Here is a 23,212-nt window from a genome sequence, read left to right on the forward strand (position 1 = left end):
CACTGGTATCTTTTACAGCACACAAACAAGAGAGAGAGAGAGAGAGAGAGCGAGCGAGCGCGCTTACTCACCGGCCCATCACAGAAAAGCACAGTTTGCACGTTGCATGGAGGAGAGATGTAGCTTGCTCCAGAAAGGCGGATATTTTAGGGCTCTCATCGATCGGGCCTTGTACTGACAGGAAGCAGCCGTACAGCTTGTCAAGCAGACCCATGTTCACCACGTAGCTGAGGAGCAAAAAGAGGGATAGACAGTCAGTTCATACACTCCAGGCGCAAACAGATAAACCCTACACGCGTATACCGCTTTTCAGAGTAGACCAACAGATCAGCAACAGTCTGTCCATATAACCATGTTCACTGGAATGTGAAAGACAAAAACTCAAATTCAGCATGTGGAGAAGTTATACGAAGCCCCCTGATAAGTCATGGAACCCTACAGTGACCCGCCCCCGGGCTTGTCTCATACTCTTTTGAAACTGACTACAACTCATAAGAAAGAAAATACAGAAACGTTACGCTATTGACAACAATTGGCTTGGTCTCAGAGGGACTGACTGTGCACAAGCCGTCCGACAAGTGGAAACGTGAGCCCTCGTCTGAGCCTACTACTCCTGCCCATTACCCTCATATCCCTCATTTGTCTGGGCAAATGACAGGTCTCGTGACGGCGTCCGTCTCCACCCTCCTGGCTACAAATCAAGCCTAATTACAGCATTACTGGGCCGGCTGAGCCTCGGTGTGCCAGCCCAGGCGGGGGCGTTGGGGAGGCCTTCATCTCCTGTGCCTGACTTGGAGCCCTGCCTCACGGCTCAGGTATGCCCGTCTCCTCCTCCTCTATTCACCTCCAGCGCTGCCTGCAGGCTGCAAGCCGATCGGGAGACCTCCCGGAAGAGCCGGGCCGGTGTTTTTCAGAGCCTGCACAACCGCACTGACATGATTCAGAGCCACATGTCAGCTAGCTTGTGCCCAGCCACGCTTCTGTCTCATTCTCCCCCGCTCCCTCGTGCATTTTCTCGTCGTTCCGTCTCTCCGCTTCTCCCATTTCATTTCCAGCACTATTTACTTCATCTGCCCCTTCCATCTCTCCTTCATGCGTGTACACTAAAACGCAGTTCTCTCAGGTAATTACGATTCCTCCTCTGCCCCCAGCCGCCTGTGCAGGTCACCTGTCACTCAAAACCAGAGCCCCTTGTTGTTACTTTATCCTTCTGTTGGGCTTTGGCTGGAGTTTTCACACACTCCTTTGTGTAGCCTTTCAGGCTTTGTTTCTGAGAGAGGAAGCGTGCAGAAGCGTTCTTTCCGTGTGACCATTGTGCGGGGGCTGGGAACCCTGAATGCTAGGAACCCTGAAATGACACACGATTTAAGAGCAATGTGCAATTTGAAACAGCAACTTTTGTTTAACAGCGTTTTATTCATTTTCATCTCAGTGTTCATTTTGAGTCTTGACTGCTATAACGATTCCTTGCTTGTGCAGGGGCAGTCTTAACATAAACCCGCCAGACCCAGTCTAGATGCGCTGTCTGGCGGGTCACTGTACGGTTACTACGGGCTAGTCTCCCAGGGCAACTCTGATCAGATGAATCATGGGAGAGAGGAAGAAGGGAATTGTGGGAAGTCCAGCCTCGTCTCGGATACTGAGACAGTCTGCCTTTCTTCACAGACCAAGTTCAACTGGAAGTCACACAGTTCCAGAAGCAGATTTTGGATGCAGCTCGCCATGAGTAGAGTGTAAGAGGATTTATGGATGGAGAGTACTGGCCATGTGTCAAAGAGTTAAGGGTTAATACCACCGAAAAGACTGTTGCTTCCAAATGTGTGGTCCACCCAACCAGGATAGGGTAAGAACATGGTTGTATGCTCTGTGTATATATGCACGTGATGTCAGATCATGAGGGCGGAGGATGGCAGGGGGAGGGGCGTCATGAAATGTCGGAATTTTGTCCCAGGCCTGTGGCTAAGCTAGGTAGAGGAAAAACCAAATCCCTGGCTTCTGCCCAAGCCAGTTTTCCCCCACACACTAAAACCCTTTCCAGTACTCATATTTTGCTTCTACGAATGCAGGCGTTTCGGGAGTTTCAGAAACAACTTGCTCTGATGTCAACTGCAGATACAAGTTTCAGCTTAAGAAGGTGGTAAAGTCGCAGGAGCAGGAACAGAGGCTCTTAGGTGGGTGCCAATTTGTAAGAGCAGGTCATTTAACGTTCCAAAGTGTGGCTCAGAGAGACATTTAAAGGCTCTAAACTGAACTCCAAAAGGGAGACAGACGGGACATTGCCGAGGACGTCGCCGCCGTCTCCCTCTTGGGGTCAAAACCAGAACACACAGTTTTGCATCGCGAACGGACCTGAGCAGGTCTTGCGCGCGGGTGGTGAAGTTCTCGCTGGGGGCGGGCTTGCTCTTGGCATCCGGAGAGCAGCTGCGTGGCGAGGTCCTCCCGGCCTCCGGCCCGGAGGGGTGCAGGAGGCTCAGCACCGCTGCCGTGGTCTGGAGGAGGCCCGTGATCAAGCCCTCAAACACCTGCTTGTTGACGCCGCGGCCGAAGATGGACCTGTCCTCGTCTGGAACGTAGAGCTGGACGTGCAGATTGAAAGAGGGAGGGTCAAGGAAGGGGAGAAAGGGAGGCACCAGAAGAGAGCAGGATGGAAAGAAGGGGGAGGGGATCAATCTAAGACGAGGGGACCTCTGAGAGATGCTGTGGTTACTGGGCTGGAGCCCCCAGGAGGAGAGAGTCATGACACTATGCTTCCAGACACGATCGATATTCAGCGATCAATTCAGCCACAGCTAGACATCAATTCTTGCAGACATTGTCATACCTTCTAAAGGGACATGTGATATCAGATACATCCTTTATGCTGTATTTAGGAACAACAGTCTTAATATTACTAACTGCCACTGTTGCCACAGACACAAAACCGATGCGCTGCGTTTTGGTTACCTGCCCGTGCGAATTCTGTGCAATTTGAGGGAAATCTAGCCCAGGTCCTTACAGGTAGGTGTAGCCCACTGAAGCAAAGCTTCAAAGGTTTACCACCAATCTTGGCAGGGCTGCAACCCCAAGCTCGCTTAACAATGGCTCTGTCAGTCTCAATATCAGCCCTGAGTGCAATCACACAATAGAGCAGGATATTTAAACCTAAGCATGCATTTTAAAGCCCGTCCAATTAGGTCCGAGGGCACGATTCTTGCCTCTTTGTTTTCATGCACATGCCATTAGTCTTTGGTTTGAATCCTGATCCTCTGAGACATAAAGAACAACAAGCGTCCTATTTATTATTCATCAGCTCTGGGCTATAAACTGGTGGTTAAACTCAGAGTGACACCGTCACTGGTGGTATGCCAGCAGCAGGCACATCAGAAGTCTCCAGGGTATTCCCTTGCAGCCTGGCAGGCCGCTGTCCGCGGCGCCAGGCCTCCAGAGGAGTGGCGAGCTGGACCTGGGAGAAACACGTGTTTCATTACGTCCAGAAGCTTCAAGCCGGACTCGTTACTGCCATCCTCATCAAACCCTTGACATGCAATTATGTTATACACAGCGCTTCTGTGTGCATTAACGGGCTCCAGGCTCTTTACCCGTCCAACTGTATCATTTCGTCATTCTGGCGAAACGTTGATTGTCCAGATCGGACGGTTAAAAATGGAGAACATGGATGTCTGATGTCCTGATAAGCAACTGGTGAGAGTGATGTCTGATTAGCTGTGGGCCAATCATATTGAGAGGGGAAGCAAAGGCTTGTTGTAGCACAAGTAGAGCCAATGTTCGGACGTCAGCTCGAACTGAGGGCCGGAAAGGAAGACTGAAGGAGCAGGCAGAGCCTGCTACATTCTCAACAAATCTAATTACAGGAGAGGAAGGGGCAGGACGCCAGGGCTGCCTGCCCTACACACACCCACTATGGTAATACTATCTTTATGAGGTTTACCATAGAACCATGTATTTCTGTTAGCTAAATATTACTATCCCTACACCTAACCCTAACCTCAGTAACCCAAAGAACGCCAGTTTTTCAAGTAAACGCTACATTTTGTGTAGATATGGAGACCACGAAAATGTCCCCACAATGGCCACAATGTCAGTGTGTGTGTGTGTCATATATATATATATATATATATATTTTTTTTTTTTCTCTCTCTCTCTCTTACACACACACACACACACACAAATTGACAACACAAGTAATGCCTACTGACCACTAATTTGTGTGTGTGTGTGTGTGTGTGTGTGTGTGTGTGTGTGTGTGTGTGTGTGTGTAAAACAAGAAATTCTGAAATCTGCCATTCATAAAAACTCAGTAAGTGCGTGTGTCCTCCCAATAGCTGCTGGGCTAGTTCAGATGTAAATAAATGCTCAGGAGACAGACTGCTCCACTACTACACCCTCAGGAAATATGACTTCTCCAAACTGGAACTTCTAGACTAGACTAACTCTGGCTGATGGATTTGTCAACGTTATTTGTTTAGAATTATACACACACCCACACCAAACACTCCGCCCGCCCCCCCCCCCCCCTCCTCACACACACACCCACACACCCACCCACACACACACACACACCCTGTCCTCGTAGGATCCCTTCTTGTATTCGGTTGTGCATTTTCAGCTCAAGGAAGGTTTGGCTCACTGCTGACAGTCCCATGTATGTGCTGCCATAGCGCCTGTGCTATGTCTTTCCATAAGTCCGTCTAGCTCTGCCAGGAAAGCACAGTGTATGCAGTCTGAACACAATCCTCCCTTCACTCTACCTATGAGAGCACCCAGAAAGAGAGGAAGCTTGTATAGTGGGTGCACCACACTACAGAGCTTCAGAGTCTGAAAGAAGAGCAGTTTGGCACCAGAACTTTCCCAACTCCAGATGATTCAGTGACTCATGTAAACTAGATAAGTGTTGTATGTATTCGGGTCTTTTTTGGCTCCGGTCTCAAGCTGCTGGATGGGACGCATTTGCTGGAGTGAAAACAGAAACAATCTTAACCATATTATACCACAAAATTTAAGAGCTTTACATGAAAGCCATAGAAGGCTGGAATACTTTGCCGTTATGACGAATAAATGAAACTGGCATAATAAAGCATGCTTCAAGTGGAAACGACGTGACGGGTGCCAGCAGCCTACCGTTAACTGGTGCAGGACAAGGTCCAGGAGCGGGGCGATTCTGTTACTGTAGAAAACGTAGCAGCAGTTGGTGGAGCAGTGGGAGCAGGCCAGGTAATACACATTCACAGCAGTACACAGAGACCTGAAATACACACACACACACACACACACACACACACACACACACACACACACACACACAGGGTTTGGAAAGGCCAACCATGTGTGGTGTTTTGCCTCCCTATTAGAGATAAGGATTTGAGCAGTAGAGGCAGCCCTCAATTTAACAAGGATACTTCCACTTTTTCACTTCACACACAGCTAATCGGATGATTTAATCTTAACGTGGTGAGGTTATCAAAGGAAACGGACACTGCGGAGGGTGTGAACATTACACGCACAACACAAGCTGCCTAGCAACACAAAGTGGCATTTCCCGGCGTAACCTCCCAGCCCCCTGCCCATACATCACCCGCCCCCCTCCAGACAAAGCCAATATGCTCCCCCTCCAACCAGCTTAACAAGAGAGACCAGGGAAGCAGACTGCTCAATCTGTCCATCAGTTCCACTTCTGTCTCACGCCCACTGTCCACTTCCCCTCCCTCTAGGCTTCTCTCCGTCCTGCCCCATTCTCCCCGGTCAGCGTCTGCGCCTCTACCTCGGCGTGCAGAGATAAGGGGCTAGCCGTCAGCGCCTGTGGGCCATGCAGCAGGCAGCCAGTCCTCTGCTGCACACACTGGCCTCGTAGAAGATTAATGCTACTGATAAGTGGCCAGTCTCTGCGCTCCGACTACACCAGTGCCTCCACCTACCCCACTCTCGCCTTTCATCAGTTAATATTTTCTGACAACTGTATATTTTAACCCAGAGCGGAGTGGCGGGGCCCTATCTGTGGTGCGGGCGAAAGGAATCCGACGATGCTGGTTTAAAGTAGGCCGTGTTTATTCTCAGCCGTAAACATTTTGATATCGGCCGCAACCGTCTCCATCTGCTCGCCGTTTTCGGCCAAACCATATTGGCGCGCGCGTCGGGGAGCGGCGCTACGTACGGCTTGGCCTGTCGATGCCTTCCTGCGCACCGCCGCGTGAACACGGGCGCGTTCGGCGGGAAGACGAGGAAGCTAGCAGCGCCGGCACCGTCGTGGCTGCGCAGGAGTTTCGGGCACGCAGCACAGCCCGGCCGCGGGAACCTGCCTCGACACGGACCCCCTGGGACCGGTTCCGAGCCCGCCGACCCTCGCGCTCGCCCAACGGCTCAACTGCGGCTCGTTATGACAAATCGGGTGCGCCTATTAATGTGTGCTGTTATCAATCAACAAATTTTCACCTCCGGCGAACCAATGGCAAACGTTCCAGACACAGTAACGAGAGAGAGAGAGAGAGAGAGAGAGAGAGAGAGAGAGAGAGAGATCTGGTTCAATTTATGTGCAATGCTTAAAAATCACTTGCTCGGTGAGCCCGTGGAACATTGATTGGCAAGAACCTGGCCAGGATAGGGTTTCCTCCGCACTGATAGAAGGCTATCTGTAGAGGAGTGAAACGGAGCCGTGGGGACAGGAGTGGAGGAGGGAGGATGGTTATGGGTGAGTGGAGTGATACTGCAGGCTCTGTTCAGTAAACGGGGGAGCGAAACGCGAGATCCTCTCCGAACTGTGCACTCTGGGCAGCCGACCAGGACTGCCTGTGACTCACTGATTTTCCACTGGAAAAAAAAAAAAAGGCCCCGATTGTGGACGTCGACTTCAGATCGACTAACTCCAAAACGTAAAATTTCAACTTGAGCGGGCAGAGTGAGTCGGTGCACCTGTAAGATCATGCACTTTGGGAGAAGCCTCCGGGCACGATCAGATCCGTACTTCAGGTAAGGATCACTTTGGCCCCTTCACACAGAATTTGAGGTATCCATATTGTTTCTAGGCTGTATTTTAAGGGAGGCAGGGGTGTCAAATGACCAGGCTGGGATTGAATGACAGGCTTCCGAGTGTCAGGGTTCACCATAGGTTCTCAAGTATAAACACTGGATTGAAAGCTTAAACTGAAGATTAAAACCATTAGTGGTTGATCTGGCACTGACAGAAAGCTTTGAAAACAGCACAAATGACCCTCTTTTCAGATATCTGCCTTTCAAGTAACTGAGTGCACATACTTTTTTTTTTTTTTTACCATTTATAAACAGATGCTAAACTGAGGGATTTGCATAAACTCGCTGTTTGAAAAAACTATTTTATGCCATACAATTGTAACCAAAATAAAAAATAAAGTGAGAAGACCCTTCATGCAAAGACAGTACCTCTTAAGGTTCATCTTGGTCTAATGGCAAGTATTACATAGGATTGGCACACTAAAATGCATGCAAAATGCATGATGAACCCGATATAGGTATGTGTTCTCAAGAAGCCGGACGAGCAGGTTATCTGATACCTACAGGAACGCAGCAGGATCTGGCCAGAGAGTGGGACAGCAGCCCCCAGGTGGCTCGCACGGTTAAGCAGTAGATTAAAGAGCACACGAATCATTTCTTGACTCTAATCTTATTAAAGTCCAAAACAGCTGTCGACTGGCCAAATCCCAGCACTAACCCCCTGGAGACAGCGCCGGCCCCTCAACTTGTGACAAATAAGCAAAGAGCAATGTTCAGACCCTGTAGGAACACCACTATGCAGATTTAATACCCTTTAGCAGTCTTTAGTAGCACAAAATAAAACTGCACAGCACAGTGTATTAAAACCAAACCAATTCAGCCTTGAAGGGCCAGTCAGGAACTTCCAAATTAGCACCTCGGCCACGGCAGTGTTGGGGACTGAGACACAGCAGACATTTTAGTGGGAGGGGTGTGGTGTTTTAGTTGTTGAGGTCGTCACTGATTGGAGCTCCAAGATGAACCTGACTGGTTCTGACAGAGACTCCTGACAATAAACCCCCCCCAATACTTGCAGCTGTCACCGTCTTGCTCATTGATATCATCCTACTCCTGTTAACTAAAGGCGGCTGTAATTCGGAGCTTTATCAGCTGCCCCTGCGCTAATTGAGCTTGATTAGCATGACACCCAACACCAGGCTTGCAGAGTAGCTCTTGGGGCCCCTTGGCCCCGATGATGATTTTCAGGGGCCTCAATGTGGTCGTGCCGTCGTGCCCCTGGGGGGGGGGGGGGGTCGCTGGATGCAGGAGTGAGCCTCGTGGGCCAGTTGGGTGCAGGGGCTGTCTCCACGCAGGAGAACGGCGACAGCGGTGTCTACTCCACCAATCCGCCACCAGGCTGGGGCCAGCACCAACCAAGACAACAGGCGCATTGTTAATCTGGCCATAATGAAGCCTTATCTCGTAGACATAGGACTGCGTTCCAGAGGTAGCCTACGCTGTCGGAGCAGAGGAAACAGGAGGGACTGGAGAGTGTGAGTGAGCGAGAGACAGACAGACAGAGCGAGAGAGAGAGAGAGAGAGAGAGATGGAGAGAGATAAAGAGGAAGAGATAAACAAAGCAGGGTTGGGACACAGAGATGCAGATAATAAGCACTGTAATCTCTTCACCTACTCTAACCAGCTTAACCTTAGACACCTGAGCAGACTGGCCATCCGATTAGACCACCGGCACAAACATGGAGGCCTGCTTAAGGTAGGGATGGCCACTCCCACCACTGCACCTTTGCACAGACGTCCGGCCCCTGGGGCGTGCTCCACAGCATGGGTGGCCTGCTCACCGGAGGGCACTGAACTGACCTTCGGGTCCAGGTAAACCTCCTTTAACCCACACAGAAATCTACAGGGTATCCCAGGGTTAAGAGGCAGACAGCTGAAAAAGAAAGAAAGGAAATGCAAAAACAGAAGGGAGGCGTGAAAACTCACTCGACCCACACCGTTTAGCCCACATGTCAAGTAGCCATTTAAAATATGTGGCAGCTTTAGAAGCTAAAAGGGGCGTGGAGAAACGCAAACACCCTTCCACGCCAGGAGAAAACACGGCAGGTATGTTTTGGGGCAGGGGAAGCAGAGATGTAGATGTGGCGGATAAAGCAGCAGCAGCAGCAACGCGCAAAGATCTTTTTTTCTGCATCTCCTTGTAACTGGGTTATCAACCAGGAAATAGCCTGACCTGGGCCAGGGCTCACGTTCCCCCCCCCCCCAATCGCCTTCTCTCCTATATGCCCACTCGGGCTTGACGCGCGCGGAGCGCAGAAACGGGAATGGCTCCCGAGCCTGGCTTCGGCAGGGTCCCTTAGAAAGGAAGTGGGGAAGGAGAGAAAAAGCAGCCGGAGCCAAAGAGAAAAGGTGCAGAGCAAATCCTTCGCCGGGCGCATGTCAAACAAGCCTTTCTTTCACTGCGGTCCAAATGACATTTAATTTGATTCTGCCGCTGATCTTTTCTGATATCGCAAACGCTTCCAAGACGTCCATTCCGCCCGGCAGGCCACGGACGGCTAGGCATTAGCCAGGGCATACGTCCCGGGTGAGCTGTCACGCAGCTCACACACACACACACACACACACACACACACACACACACACCCTAAAATGAAACCTCTTGGAGAGCGTTTGTTAGAAGCTTTCATTGGGAACATTTAGTCATCGAGTGTCATGGAGGTGACGTGATGGCAGCCCCGTGCCAGGATGCTGGGACATGGCACCGGCCGACCTGCGTGTCCCCCGCTCTACACGAAAGGACTGAACGCCATCGTGAAAATTCCTAAAAGCCATTGTGAAAATCATTGAGAAGTGAGCCCCTTCCATCGGTCTGTGTGTGTGTGCACATGTATCATACTCAATTCTCTGAATGAGCAGTCGGTGTGCTGACAGCAGCCTGTTCCTGAGCCTAATTCACTGCTTGCTCTCCCCCCCACCTGCTTCTTCATTAGTGACCCCTACTGGGAGACAGGAGGATACACTTTCATGCCCTCACAGACACATTCCCAGCCCAGACACACCTCCAAGTGCTGCCAAACAGTCTTCATCCCAAGGGGGGGTGAGAGAGAAAGACAAAAAAAAACACTTTATAGCTTAATCTATGTGCTCTGCAGCGTCTGCTCTCTGGGGATCTGCTCTGTGGCTGAGAGAACTGGATACACATAAGGCAGAGATCCCATTTACAGCTCAAAGAGACACATATTAGCAGTACTCCATTCTGAAATTAGAACGTTTAGTGAAGTTATATATCTTTAAACGGCAAACAAAACATCATTTTTTAAAAGGGGGAGAAATGTAGCATGTATTTAAGATTTTAGAGATCAACCCCATCTTGCTGAAAAGGTGCAAGGATAAACAAGTCTGATAAACATGTGCTGGTAAATCAGTGTTATGACAAACTTGTACAAGTAAATCTCTGCATCAAGAGGTGGAGGAGTGACTGCTTCACGTGTGCTTTTATGTTCCCGTCTTGTACGGCTGTGGCAGGAAGCGTGCAGGTTAACATCCTGGTAGTTGCGGGCAGCTCCTCGGCAACTCGCTGGCCCTGCTCCTCGCGCGTACGGAACGACGCTCCTGCTCCAGACATCCGACCCCCATTTCCTCCCCAGCCACCCAGCCCTCTGCTCCGAGCCACAGCGGCGCGCGCAGGGACATTAACGGAGCCTCGCGCTGGAATTAGCCCATTAATGTAATGCTAACAAGATGGAATTCTCCTCCCTGGGGCGTAATATTCCAGCAGCATCTGCACGCTTGTTCTTTTTTGTAAATCACTCAGCTTATCTGAAAGGATGCGATCGATATGCCAGCATTACAGTAAACAGATAAACTAGTGCTACCGCGGGGAGGGGGGTTAGTGTCTCGGCTAAGTTCCATTACGGAGCAGAGATGAGGGAGGGTGATAGCACATCTCCGCTTAGCTCATGTCATGTTCCGTTCAGCAGAGAACGGTGCTGCATCTTGCCGTTGATTTTACAGGCAAAGTCTATGGAACAATGGACAAAATATGAAAGCTTAAAATAGCCTGCAGTCCTCATGAGAAGGCCAGTTCACAAAGGGACAGGACAACAAACCAGAACAGAACAGCAATGAGGGGAAGAAACAGCCATTTAACACTTTCTCTGCAGCAGCCATTCAGAGACAGAGGCCAGGCCGCGCTAATGGCACCAAGGCTGTTTGGCTTTATAGCTCCCAGGACCCTTGCCCAGGTCTTTGGGGAGCAGGGACACAGAGGATTAATGCAAGACTGCAAAGGTTATCAGAGGTTCAGCACCTTCTAACCTCAGGATGAGGGGGGTGTGGGGAGAGAGAGAGAGAGAGAGAGCGCCAGTCAGACTGCGCACGAGTGTAAATGAGGTGGGGAAGGGTCCCCAGTGATCACACAGCCAGCCCTAATCTTTGCTCCAGCACTTGTAGAGGAAGCAGAAACATGTGATGTGAGAGGCGGTCCTCGGGTCCATCTCAGTATACTACCTGCCACCTATACACGCAGTACGGCAGCCACTCAGGCAGACGAAAGGAGGACGACGCACACGGCAGACTACAAACCGAATCTCATGAAGTAATAACACCGTGATGGGGCTTCTGTGAACACTGTAGCAGACTTTGCAGGAACGACATTCGGAGAGTGTTAAGGAACTCCGCCTCTCGACACCGTGGACGTTGGATTGGCCTTGTTCCCCGACGCGGCAGAGATTGATGTGTTTAACAAGCTGAGACAGGGAAGTGACTCAGTCACGCAGGAGCCGAGGAGCAGGATGTGCTTTAATCCTGCACGAGGGCCACTTCAGCGTTTGATTGCAACAGAGAGAAAAAGACAGACGCGCCTCAGTGATCTGCGCGTTCTTGTGAGTGCGCCAAGCGGCAGAGAACGCCGAGAACATGGGAAGTGTTCGGCTGACAATGCCAGTGCAATACGCACATGCACACACAAGCACAGATAAAAAAACAAAAAAACAAAAACAAAAAACAACAACATATGCAAACCCACCCGGCCTCCCCATCAGAAACACAGGCCCATAACGCGCAAAACAGCTCTACCCCCCTCAAAAACTTTACTCAAGTTCATAAAAATCTATAAATCCATTACAGTCTTAAACTTCCTTTCAAATTTTCTGAAAATTAATGACTGATTAAGAGCAAGAGAGAAAGGGTGAGAGTCGGGTGGTGGGGGAAATCAATAAACACTAGATGGCCTGTAAAAGCATTATAAATATAAGTAGCATTCCTCCATTAGGAGAGATTTGGAAAAAAGTTAATGCTAATGAGCGCGCGAGAGGCCATTCGAGTCCATTAAGCGCCCGCTCTGGTGGAAGCGGGGCTCTCGCTGAGGTTATCTAGTGGCCAGGCCCACAAACGCCACAGCCACTATTCAAACCCCACTCCAATTTCCCAGCGACGCGCTGGACAAATGTGCCTTTTGTAAGCAAGCAAAGGAGAAATGGATGACTTGAATGAGGTCCTTTTTTATTTTCTAAACAAGGCGTGTTCTTATTCATTAGGCATTTTTAAGTCTTTATGGCATGGAAGGGTACTAGAACGTGAGGAACTGTCTGAACGGTTAAGGTGGAGTCATTCTGGGAGTGGAATACGACCACCGACCGCTGCCTGGGAGACGAGAGTTGATCTGGGTTATGAAGAAGACTACAAGGGATTCGGTCTAAACTAAACTAAACGTGTGGCATCTGTTAAGGGCACGGAGACCTTTGCACTACGCATTTCCCCTCGTGTAAACATGAGGTTTGTTGACTATATCAAAATCAGACAGGAAATCAAAGAATAAAATATATCTGGCAATACTGACTTGAATACGGCCCCGTCCGGTTGTGAAGTGCAACAATACCAAAAGTCATTCAGCTGAGGGTGTAAACGTGTGATAAAACAGTGATACGTCAAAACATACTGAAAGAGGAGGAATACGGTCAACAGGTAGTGGTCTGTTCTGCTGGGGCCAGCGAGCGTGTGTGTGGAGAGAGAGAGAGAGAGAGAGAGAGAGAGAGAGACTGCAGGACGGCCGATACTCACCTGAGTGGAATGCGTGGGACGGCTGTAGGAGTGGAGGCTACCATGACAACCTGCAAGATCTGTTCCAGGGCAGACAGACCCCCTCCCACCTGGAAGGCTACCTGATCTGCATTATTCTGCGGGGGGGGGAAGAGAGAGAGAGAGAGAGAGAGAGAGAGAGAGTCAGTCATGAACACGCCAGTAGAGCCGAGCAGGTCGGGGTGTCGCGTTGCGCTCACAGAGGAGGGATCCACTCGTCCATTCCCCACCTCCCATTTTCCGAAGGGGACAGAGAGTGAAATCTGAAACAAAGTGATCCCCAAAGAATTCCTGGTAAATCTCAAAAGTGCACAACCCTTCCCGGCCTGCCCACCCACACCACCCCCCCGAGCCACCAAACCCTGACACAGGACAACAAATCCACAGGCCCGCACGCAACCCAGGGTGGTCTGCCCCGGCAAACCAGAGCTTAGGGAATAGGAGCATATGCAGGCGGGAAAATACAGCACGTAAAAAAAATAACGCACTCTCAAACCAAAGTAAAGACAAAATACATACATAACGTCGAGCTGAGATTAAATGAAAAAGTACAAAGCTTGTTTCAAATGCAACGTGCAGTCGTTGTTATCATAGATAACAGCCATAAAACTTTTAAGAGGGGGTCAACCAAACTGTGCCTGAAACTCATATGGTGTGGCTGAGTGTCCTTGACTAAAAGAGGACATAAACCAGTCATTTAACTGACGTGCTTTTCAAATCAAACTGTTTACAGACGTGACATTTTTACTTGCATCATAAAATTCCTTCAAGTTCAAAGTGGGACCCCTTTAAGTGAGTCATGCATTTTAAGACAAAGATCCCCAGATCTGCTGGGCTTTGAGCTGAGGAAGGAAATGTCTCACAAACTGGCAGTGGCCCCACATACCCTCACTCTCCTTAAAAAAAAAAAAACAGAACAAAAAAAAACAAAAACAACAAACAAAAAAAACCCCCAACAAAACACAAAACACACCTCAGTATGATACGCAAAAGCAACTGTCCGGGGAAGGGAAAATATTTATCATCTTTGACCCGATTGCAGAACGTAAGAAGTTTTCGTCCGCCAGCCCCAGCGTTGAGCGCGACGAGGGCGGGGTCTTTTAGCGACTGCACAGCAGGTCCCTCCCACTTCTTAATGAGGTCAGCTCGTCCTGCGCCGAGTGACGGCGCCTGCGGTCAGGCACTTCGTTATTTTTTTATTTTTTTTGTTCGCGGGACGGCGCGGCCGCCAACAAGCCCGGACATATTGAGCGCTGAACATTGGAAGTGCTTTGCAAAATTACACATAAGCTCCTCTCCTGTCAATCAGGAGCGCCGCCAAAGAGCAGTTCCTGAAGATCCGGTGGCAAAAGAAGAGTGAACCCTGGCAGGGTTAAGAGATTGGAACAGGCACGTTGTCAGGCGGAGGTGCTGAGAGGCTGCGCTGGGCCCGGGGGGGGGGGTCAGGGATTAGGGAGAGTTCAGCGGCGGCTCCATCAGGCAGAGACTCCCCACGCTGCTCCGAGCCCGCCTCGCTGCTCCGACAGCACGTCGCTGGGTGTCTGTGCCGGAGGAAAGGGACAGTCCTCTCCTGGTGGCCTGCTTAGGTGGGGACTATGCGGTCCTGGTATCCGCTCGGAGAGCTTAGCCTCACAGTGCCTACCCTGGGCTTGCTGACAGACACACGCATGAAGAGCTCTACCTACACAACCTGAAGGAGCCCCCTCAGGCAGGACTTGAAAAAAGAAAGAAGGCAAAGAGTAAAAATTAGTTTAACATTACACATCATACAAGCTGAAAAATCCCATTTCATGCTATATTTAGAAAAATGCCAGATCCTGACAGCTCTGCGTAAACTCTGATTACAAGAAAACACAAAGGGGAATGTGGACCTGCACTTCATTACATCACCCCAAATCACATTCTGCAGTGTAAAGCATGATCTAAGGCCTCTAGGAGATGTGTGCCATACTCATATGCCTACTGTTCCCAAATGTTGCCTTCACTCGCCTACAAAAGGGTCGCTCTCAAAACATCTGGATTCGATAGCCCTTATTAAATATATAAAACAACAAGCCATGCTACCAAAACAACCTGAATGTTTATTTGTGGCCAATATGTCACCACCATTTTCTGAAAAGCAGGTATGAGGTGTTAACGTTATATTTTGGTCTAAACAACAAGTAATCCTTTTTTTCCCCTCTTCCTAATAATTTCTCACAAGTTGTCTGCCAAAAATGTGGTTTTAAGTTAAGTTTTAAGCTTTTGTATATTTAGCAAAACTGGTTTCATTCAGCTCCAAAGCTAATAATTCGACATGGTAGCCAATTGCGCTCCATAACAACAGTGGCTCCCGGCTTGTGCAAAGGCATGAAGCTCTCCCAGCTGGGCTGTCCTGTCCTGTCCAGACAATGAGCTGTACGCGAGGCTCGTGAGTGACGCGCAACGCTCCGGCTGATCCCCGACTCTACGGCGGAGATGAGCTGCCCAATTTAGCTCACACGCACCCATTCCTGCCAGACACTCCAGTGCCAAAATAATATGATGAGAGGCTCCGTTTCACAAACAGTGGCCCTGGACAAAAGACTTGAAGACAGATGAGAGGGCCACCCCCCCAAGGGTGTCTGAATTATATTGCTTGGAAACCTTATCCAATTATTATCCTGTGTCCACTTTAGCCCAGGCTAATCAGAGGGCCAGGCAGCTGCTCCTCGCCTTGGTCGGGATGGAGGGGCCGGCGATGGCCTGAGTCGTGGGCTAAAAGGCAGGGTGGGTTGGCCACGTCTGGGCGCTCGCCTCCTAGACCTCAGTCTAATTAGCCTCCATAAAGGCAGCGTGAGGGGAGGGTGCCCCAAACGCCACACCCATCTCCGTACAACAACAGATGGAGAACAACCGGCTGAAGGCGGGACGTGGCGCTCTGCCCAGGCACCTCAGAGCCATCCGTCTTTGGGCAAGCAGGGCGAGAAGGTAAACAGAAACATTTTACAGTGACTGCTATAAATGAATGAAAGGACAGACACACGCAGTCAACGTTTCAACCTCAGACAGAAATATTGAAATAAATACACACGCAGAGTAAACAAGAGTCCACATTTATTGTAGCCGCCTGGGCCGAAATCAGAGGGAAAGGGGACAAATTGTAAACCACAACAAGAGCTCTGCAGTCAACAGAGAAAACGTTTGTATGTTTACAGGGCTTAATGGCACAGAGTCGAGTATACAGTAGAGGATGATTTGTGGCGGTTCATCTCACATGAGAAACAGTTGGAAGTTGGGTTTATGTAAGAAAAAGGAACACCATTCATTAGTGACACGCCAGGCACAAAATCAAAGGAACCACAGCAACCACAGGACGGTGCATTCAGAGTAAAGAAAGTCTCAGAAGTCAGCTGGACTGTTTGCATTTTCCTGTTAAATTTGGCGACAGGTTACAAACTTTAGCCACAGTACACATAGAACTTTACGCAGGAAGCCACAATCTAAATTGCTAACCAAAATATTACACGCAGAAAGTGTTAACCTCTAACCTCATGTTTTCTCATGCTGCATTTCCACACAAATTTGATCAATCATATATTTTTATTTTTTGCTTAATATTTAAAAGATGCGAAACTTTAGTATCTGATACCTCATGAGAAAGACCTTGGCAAAAAATGGCATTTCTATCCATCGTGACTCTTGTTAGAATGCTTATCTGCCAACTCCAACATACACCTGAAGGGGAGAAACTGGACTCTACTAACGCACTTAAACACAGTCAAGTGGAACAAAAGATTTAGCCCTGGAATTAGGGCTAGAAAATGACCTTACTGACAGCACGCTGTGAGAGAATGCCATAACTACGTCCAGTGTCTCACTCCGCATAATCCCTTCTGGCTCAGCTTGCCATTCAGGCTGGATACGGAGAAAGAACTCCCGCCCGGAACACACAACTCTCCCACACTCGAACCCTGCTCTCCCACTATTACTGTTAAAGGATCTTTACAGTGTAAAATATTTGTGTAATTTGATTCAGGTTAGCTGGTGAATTAAAACCCCCACGGCGGGGGGTGTTTCCAAGGATCTATTATTCAGAGGACTTGCCACCTAGTGGACAATAGAGAGCACTTCACCTTAGTCAGCTCACTTTGAAAATACTTATCAAACAGCAGCGGCCATGTCAAAATCCATCAGCGGCTAATTTTCCCTTTCAAATTCCACTGAGGTTTTCGGGCTCAGTCAATGTAAATCAGGCCCTCACAGTGCTGGGTCATCTGCCCTGGGCCTTCGAGGCCAGGCCAGGACAAGCCCCCACAGAACCCCTCTCCCCAACCTGGGGCCTCTTGATCAGGTACAGCATGCCACTAGCTGGCCACCAAGGGGAGCCAGCTCCTGACAGCTGGCAAATGAAAATGTAAACAGTGGCTGGAGTCTGCAGCCCAATGCCTCCGCTGTGTTCCTGACAGTCCCTGAAGTGTCATAAACGTACTTCGTCTCTGCCGGCCCTTTATTTGAAAGCAGTGACAAACATTCACTGGCAGAATGTAAATATGTGAGCTCATTGCACCAAGGTAAGGACTGGAATGTTGAGGAATAAGGGACTCTCCAGAATACTCTTAAAACAACAGCAACAGGGGGGGAATGCGCTTCGATCCGTCACTTCCCCGCCGAGACGAAAAGAAACCCAGTTTGACACAAAATAAACCATTAGCTGCCTCGGAGGGAGAGGCGGCCCTGGGTCGGAGTCCACGTCCAAGCAGAGGTAGCATGGGGTGGGGGTCAGGGTCGTGTGCTGTTCAAGGAATCAGCGGAGAAAGTGGAGACTGAATCAGATATGGTGACTGAGAAAAAAACAAATCTGTAGGTGATTCCGTGACACGAGAGATGCTTGTTAGGTCAAATAATCTAAACGCTCCCAACGCGGACTGAGCTGGTGGGAGTGGGCGGGGGGTGGGGGAGACGGATATTTATTTGACTTTGTCCAGGGATTAGAGGAGAAAGTGCATAAGCAGGCTGGTTCACACACTAGTCCAGCGACAGTGCCCTGGCCCTGGGCTGCGCAACGCGCCGCGCCTGCCTCAGCTGGTGCCGGAGGAATCCGCACTTTGACGGACAGCTCAAATGAAGTCCAGATACTACAGTGAGAGAGACCCCCATCCCCACAAGGAAAAGCTTGAAGAACTGACATTTCCTCAAGCACTTCACTTTTCCGCTGACTTAGGAAAACAGCAACAGAGGAATCTTCAAAGGCACGTCTCAGTGGAAAACTCCAGAACCAGTTGGTACGGGAGAGACCACAAGACCTCTGGGATAGCACAAGAGAATATTCTTGTACTCAAGAGGGTATCTGCAATCTTGAAAGGCTTCAAACAAAATAACAGTGGGCCTGGGAAGAAAGTTGAATATAAAAGTTTTTAATTATGTCTGACAGTAGACCTGGTTACAGGGTGGTGTTATTTCCTTACAAACCTTTAACATGATTTTGAACACATGAAACTTAAATGGTATATAAGGCCGCTGTCAAATATACGGCACAGTTGTTTGCCATCACTGACTACTTTCCATTTTTAAAATCCTGTGAACTCTAGATTACTCCAATTATAACATTTTAATATATATATATATATATTTTTTAAAGTATTTATTTAGAAAGAAGGTAACTGTGTTCTCTCCTTCATTTTTTGGTCATGACTGGGCTGCACCCACCTGCATTAGTGCTGCACTACCAAGCTGAGATAAACCCTCTCTCCATTAGATCTGCCCAGCCTAGTGACTGGGTTTCACCCCAGTCCATTAACTCTGCTTTACCAGGCGGGGCTCCGCCCCCTTTCCATTAGTTCTGTTATTCCATGCTTGGCCCCACCCCCCCTGTCCTTAAGATCGGCTTTAGGAGGCTGGGCTCCACCCCCGTTCCATTAGCTGAATTTTACCAGCCAGGGCTCCACCCCTGTTCCATTAGCTCTGCTTTACTAGAGTGGGCTTCCACCCAGCGGAGCCCTCCTGTTCCTCTGGAGAAATCCCTTTAACCATTAACATCCTGTATCCCCTCGCTCCAGCCAGAGCAGAGACACCATCAACAGTCCATCCTCCTACCCACGCATGAACCAGACTTTATCAAGAAGCGTGTTCGCAGAAGAGAGATCCATCAATCCATCCTGCTATTGGTCAGCACACAGTCTTTGGTAATAGACTGAGTCTTGGCTGACTAAAGGACCATATAACCTAATACCTTTGTAAATATTAAACATTATTGCATTTGAAGACAGTAAAACTCTTTTTTTTTTTTTAGGCAGCTCAAGCTGTTATGGGGTAAACATGCAAATATGCAGAAATCTCAAAAGGATCTGATCTAACAGAAAAAAAAAAATCCTGTACACAGTTGATACGTTTAGCGAAGAGAAATTCTGAAACAGGTAGCTTGGAGCAGAGAGCAAGAAGCCTCTGGCACTAGGCGCTGGGCGTCTTTCAGAGCCAAGGACTACATCTCCCAGTGCTTCCCTGCCTTTACTCTTTTCAGTCATTCTGATTCAATTTACTTTGTCAAAACCAACAAGTTATTGCATGAAGCCACAATGTAGACCAGCAGGCAGGAAAGGCCAGACAAACACTGGAAGCGCACTCGGCCACCTAATGAATGGGTAGCTGCTCGATTAATAACATCTGCCACAACGAAAACACGCAACTAATCTGGGCCTCGTTACCAAATAACCAAGGGCAAAGACTTGGGGAGGGAACGTGATACTCCGCGCAGACTGCGAGACAGGGCGGACTCCTGCCAAAGCTGTGCGCTTCAGGGGAGTCTGTGCACGCAGAAGCCAGGAGGCTTATGGCCCCCTCAAATCCCCTCCTCCCCACAGACCACAGGCAAGACCTAGGACAAGAATACCCTCAAAGAACTGTGGTGGACCAACCGAATAGAACAGACAGTGTGACACTTCTCCCAGAAAGATGCGCAATGTCTCATTTGGAAATGCTTAAATGTGAATGAGCCGCCTCAGTGTTCGCGCACACAGAGACTCACAGAAAACAGCAACACACAGACACAGCCCTGTTCACTACATGAGCTTAATTCCGGAAGATCAAGTGAAGGAGGAAGGACCAAACAGCCTTATAGCCTGTTTTCACTCAGGTACAAGCAGATTCGCTTATTCAATCTTTGAGAATAATTCTGATACACATAAAAGTACCTGTTTCTCCAGAATGCGGGAGATCTCACCAAGGGTCCTGTCTAAGCCGGACACTTTGTTACTGGCCCACTGGCCACTGTCCTGCCCCTGCAACTGCTTCCCCAGGTCCTTCACCAAGCGTTGCAACCTGCGCACACACACAACACACAAAAATGGTCACCTTAAAATGCCAGGGCTTCACATACTGGGTAGTAGTAATACGTCAGTCACACACACACAGACACACACACACACGGCCTATGTCGAGTTCTGAAGTGTACAAAAAGTCTCAACTTATGGCAGTCTTAACTTGCTGTTAGGTGTGTGTGTGTGTGTGCGCACGTGTGTGTGTGTGCGGGGGGGAGGTGTTTGGTACACAAACATTTCAAAGATGCAGCAAGCCAAATACAGCAGCCCAGGTGTGGAGCTTACTTGGCCTTGTAAGGAGAATCCAGAATTTGCATCTTAGACTCCATGGATGTCTCATACTCCTTAGCCCTGAGAAGAAAGGAGACAAAGTACATTAAAAGTGCCCCGTGAGAGCAAGCAAGAGAGCAACAGTGAGAATATGAGAGAGAGACAGAGAGACGGAAAGAGCAGGAGAGGAGGACAGCTACCGTCAGCGTGAAGACATGAGAAGATAAGACGGCAGCAAGAACAAAGCAAAGGTCAGGAGGCCAATCGGTGTTTTAAACTGTTTACTTAGTCTGTCAGCCGTTCATAAAAGTAAAATCTTTTGGATAAGCTTATTTAGATAAACTTTATCTAAACTTGAAAGCAGGAGGAAATTGGTCCATTCTACATATCTATCATTTAAATGCTAAGATTGTTGGTAAACCCTACCATGTGTCTAGAACAACACCCCAGTAACTATCTAGCCATAGAGATCTACAATCAATTTTGAAGCCAGGCAATGAGACAGACATGTGTGGTCCACCAGCAGTACCGACTCCTGTCCATCCTATGGGTGGCCGATAAGACTGACCGATCAGCTCCTGACAAACCAGCTGAGGGGTGGATGGCCCTCGGCTGATAAACTCTCCGGACGACCAGACTGAAAGCTGGACCTTCTCAGAAAGCCAGGGCTGCTTCCATCTTTACCATCATATGGTTTTAAGGTCGCAAACAAATATATATATATATATATATATATATATATATATATATATATATATATATACATATACATATACACACACACACACACACACACACACACACACACACACACACACACACACACTACAGAAGGTTTAAAGCTAGTCTTGGATTATGAAACATTTCCAGTGCCAGTGCAAATTAATCCAAAAATAGGCTTGTTCTGTCAGCAAAAGCGCCTGCAGAGGGCTCAGTTTAAAATGAAAGAAAATGAAGCTTTGCTCTCAAATGATGAAATTGATTACATTTACCAATTCAAAAATATAAATTCTGATTTAATGTACGTCAATCCTGGGCTGATGTATTAGTGTGACTAATAGGTGATAAGTCGAGTATCTAATTACTGGCCAAGGAAGGCAACGGGTAGAAGGATCTCGGTGAGATCAAATGCCTTCAGCAGATGTTGGGTCAAGGAGGATTAAAAAGCCTTAGTTCTGATCTATAAGTGGAGAATAAATCAGCCTGGACACTGTATGAGCCGCATGCGAATTTGATAACACCTCACCTCATTGGAGGACTGGGAGACTGGGAGAAGGGCCACCCAGCCGTGCCTAGCACTTAAACAATCCCACCTGAGTGAGGAGTCTTAGCTGCAGACTCCAGAGGAAAACATTCCAGCCCGAAAGAGGTTCCAGAAGTTACGAGTTCGCCGCGACGGCTTCCAAGGAGGCAGACATTTTTAAACGGAAGTGCGAATACAGCCTGCACTACAACGCTGGAGAACATAAAATGAGTTTAAGTAAAAGCCCGCACAGGGCTTACAGTGGAAACACAGACTTCTGCTGACAACGGCAAGGCATCCAAAGCACAAGAAGTGTTTTCCGAGTCGGAAAACAGGGTGGCAAACCGAGACTCGTGCAAGGTCACGAGGGGTTTATTTCTGGCTACCCGACTGGGTGTGGAGAGGGCCGAAGCCCACCACTGCGGCGCTTTATTTACCCGGGTCTAGGAGAGGCTGGCATAAAGAACAAGACAGAGTGCTGACGGAATGCTTGAACTGTACCTGGCCCCTTCGTCATCCTCCACATTACAATATTCATCTCTGACAGCTTTACGCCCACACAGGTTAAACGGGGAGCAATCGCCGAGGCATCAATCACGATGCGTGGCAGCGCCCGTTAAATGGACCAGGCGGTTATAAATATTAGTAATCAGCAATGGAGGCGGGGCGGGGGGGGGGGGGGGGGGGGGAGGAGTTACCCGGCTACAATGCAGAACTAATAATCAATTCATCACAACCTGCCCTGCCATTCACCTCCACCCATTCTGGATGGAGATAGCAGACCTTCTAGTGCAGCCCATAAAAAGGTCCGTGCCTCCGAATGGAAAAAAAACCCAAAACAAATACACAGTATGCGTTTTAAAAAGGTGCAACGAGAATTCAGGCATTTGGCACTGGCTGTATGAGCAAGCGTTTGGCCGGCAACGACCGTAATATTTTACGCTGGGTTTGAGAGGCTTTCAGTCACACGCCTTCACTCCTGACAAGCAAAGAATTCAAACTAGATCGGTGGAAAATGTACAGAAAGGAACGAACCTGGATGCAGCTATAAATTTTACACATGCACATAAGGACGCGGATCTGGATGGTGGCGTCAGGAAACGTAGGCGGAGCCCAGTGAGGGGCGCAGGAGCGAAATGGAGCAAACCACGGCTTCTGCTGGAGCCTGTTAGCTCCTGCATGGGCAGCAGTCACGTGCGACGCCTCCCCCCCTTCCCTGCGGCTACAAGCAGAGGAAGGTTTTTGGATTCGGTGCAGCTGAACAGGGGGTCCTTTGTACGCTGCCCTCTCTTTAAAGGCAGACCCACACACTGAGGACTCTGTTCATATGCCTGGGGAAAAGACAAGCTACACCCCACGCCAAACATCCTACACAGGAGGGATGACC

General features: G+C 49.0%; 1 protein-coding gene across 6 annotated transcripts in view; it reads right to left on the bottom strand.

The window, feature by feature from the left end:
* The window catches only part of scaper (S-phase cyclin A-associated protein in the ER), a 69,769-nt gene that overhangs the window by 14,279 nt on the left and 32,278 nt on the right, over positions 1–23,212 (bottom strand). For all 6 annotated transcript variants that reach the window (XM_035536225.1, XM_035536220.1, XM_035536222.1 and 3 more), the window contains 6 exons: positions 20,598–20,663; positions 20,187–20,313; positions 13,021–13,136; positions 5,119–5,242; positions 2,350–2,576; positions 72–227 (listed from right to left, as the gene is read on the bottom strand). In XM_035536225.1, coding sequence (XP_035392118.1) covers positions 72–227; positions 2,350–2,576; positions 5,119–5,242; positions 13,021–13,136; positions 20,187–20,313; positions 20,598–20,663 — 816 coding nt within the window. The remainder of the gene's footprint in view (positions 1–71; positions 228–2,349; positions 2,577–5,118; positions 5,243–13,020; positions 13,137–20,186; positions 20,314–20,597; positions 20,664–23,212) is intronic.

This window comes from Electrophorus electricus, chromosome 2, assembly GCF_013358815.1.
Source record: "Electrophorus electricus isolate fEleEle1 chromosome 2, fEleEle1.pri, whole genome shotgun sequence".
Classification (NCBI taxonomy): domain Eukaryota; kingdom Metazoa; phylum Chordata; class Actinopteri; order Gymnotiformes; family Gymnotidae; genus Electrophorus; species Electrophorus electricus.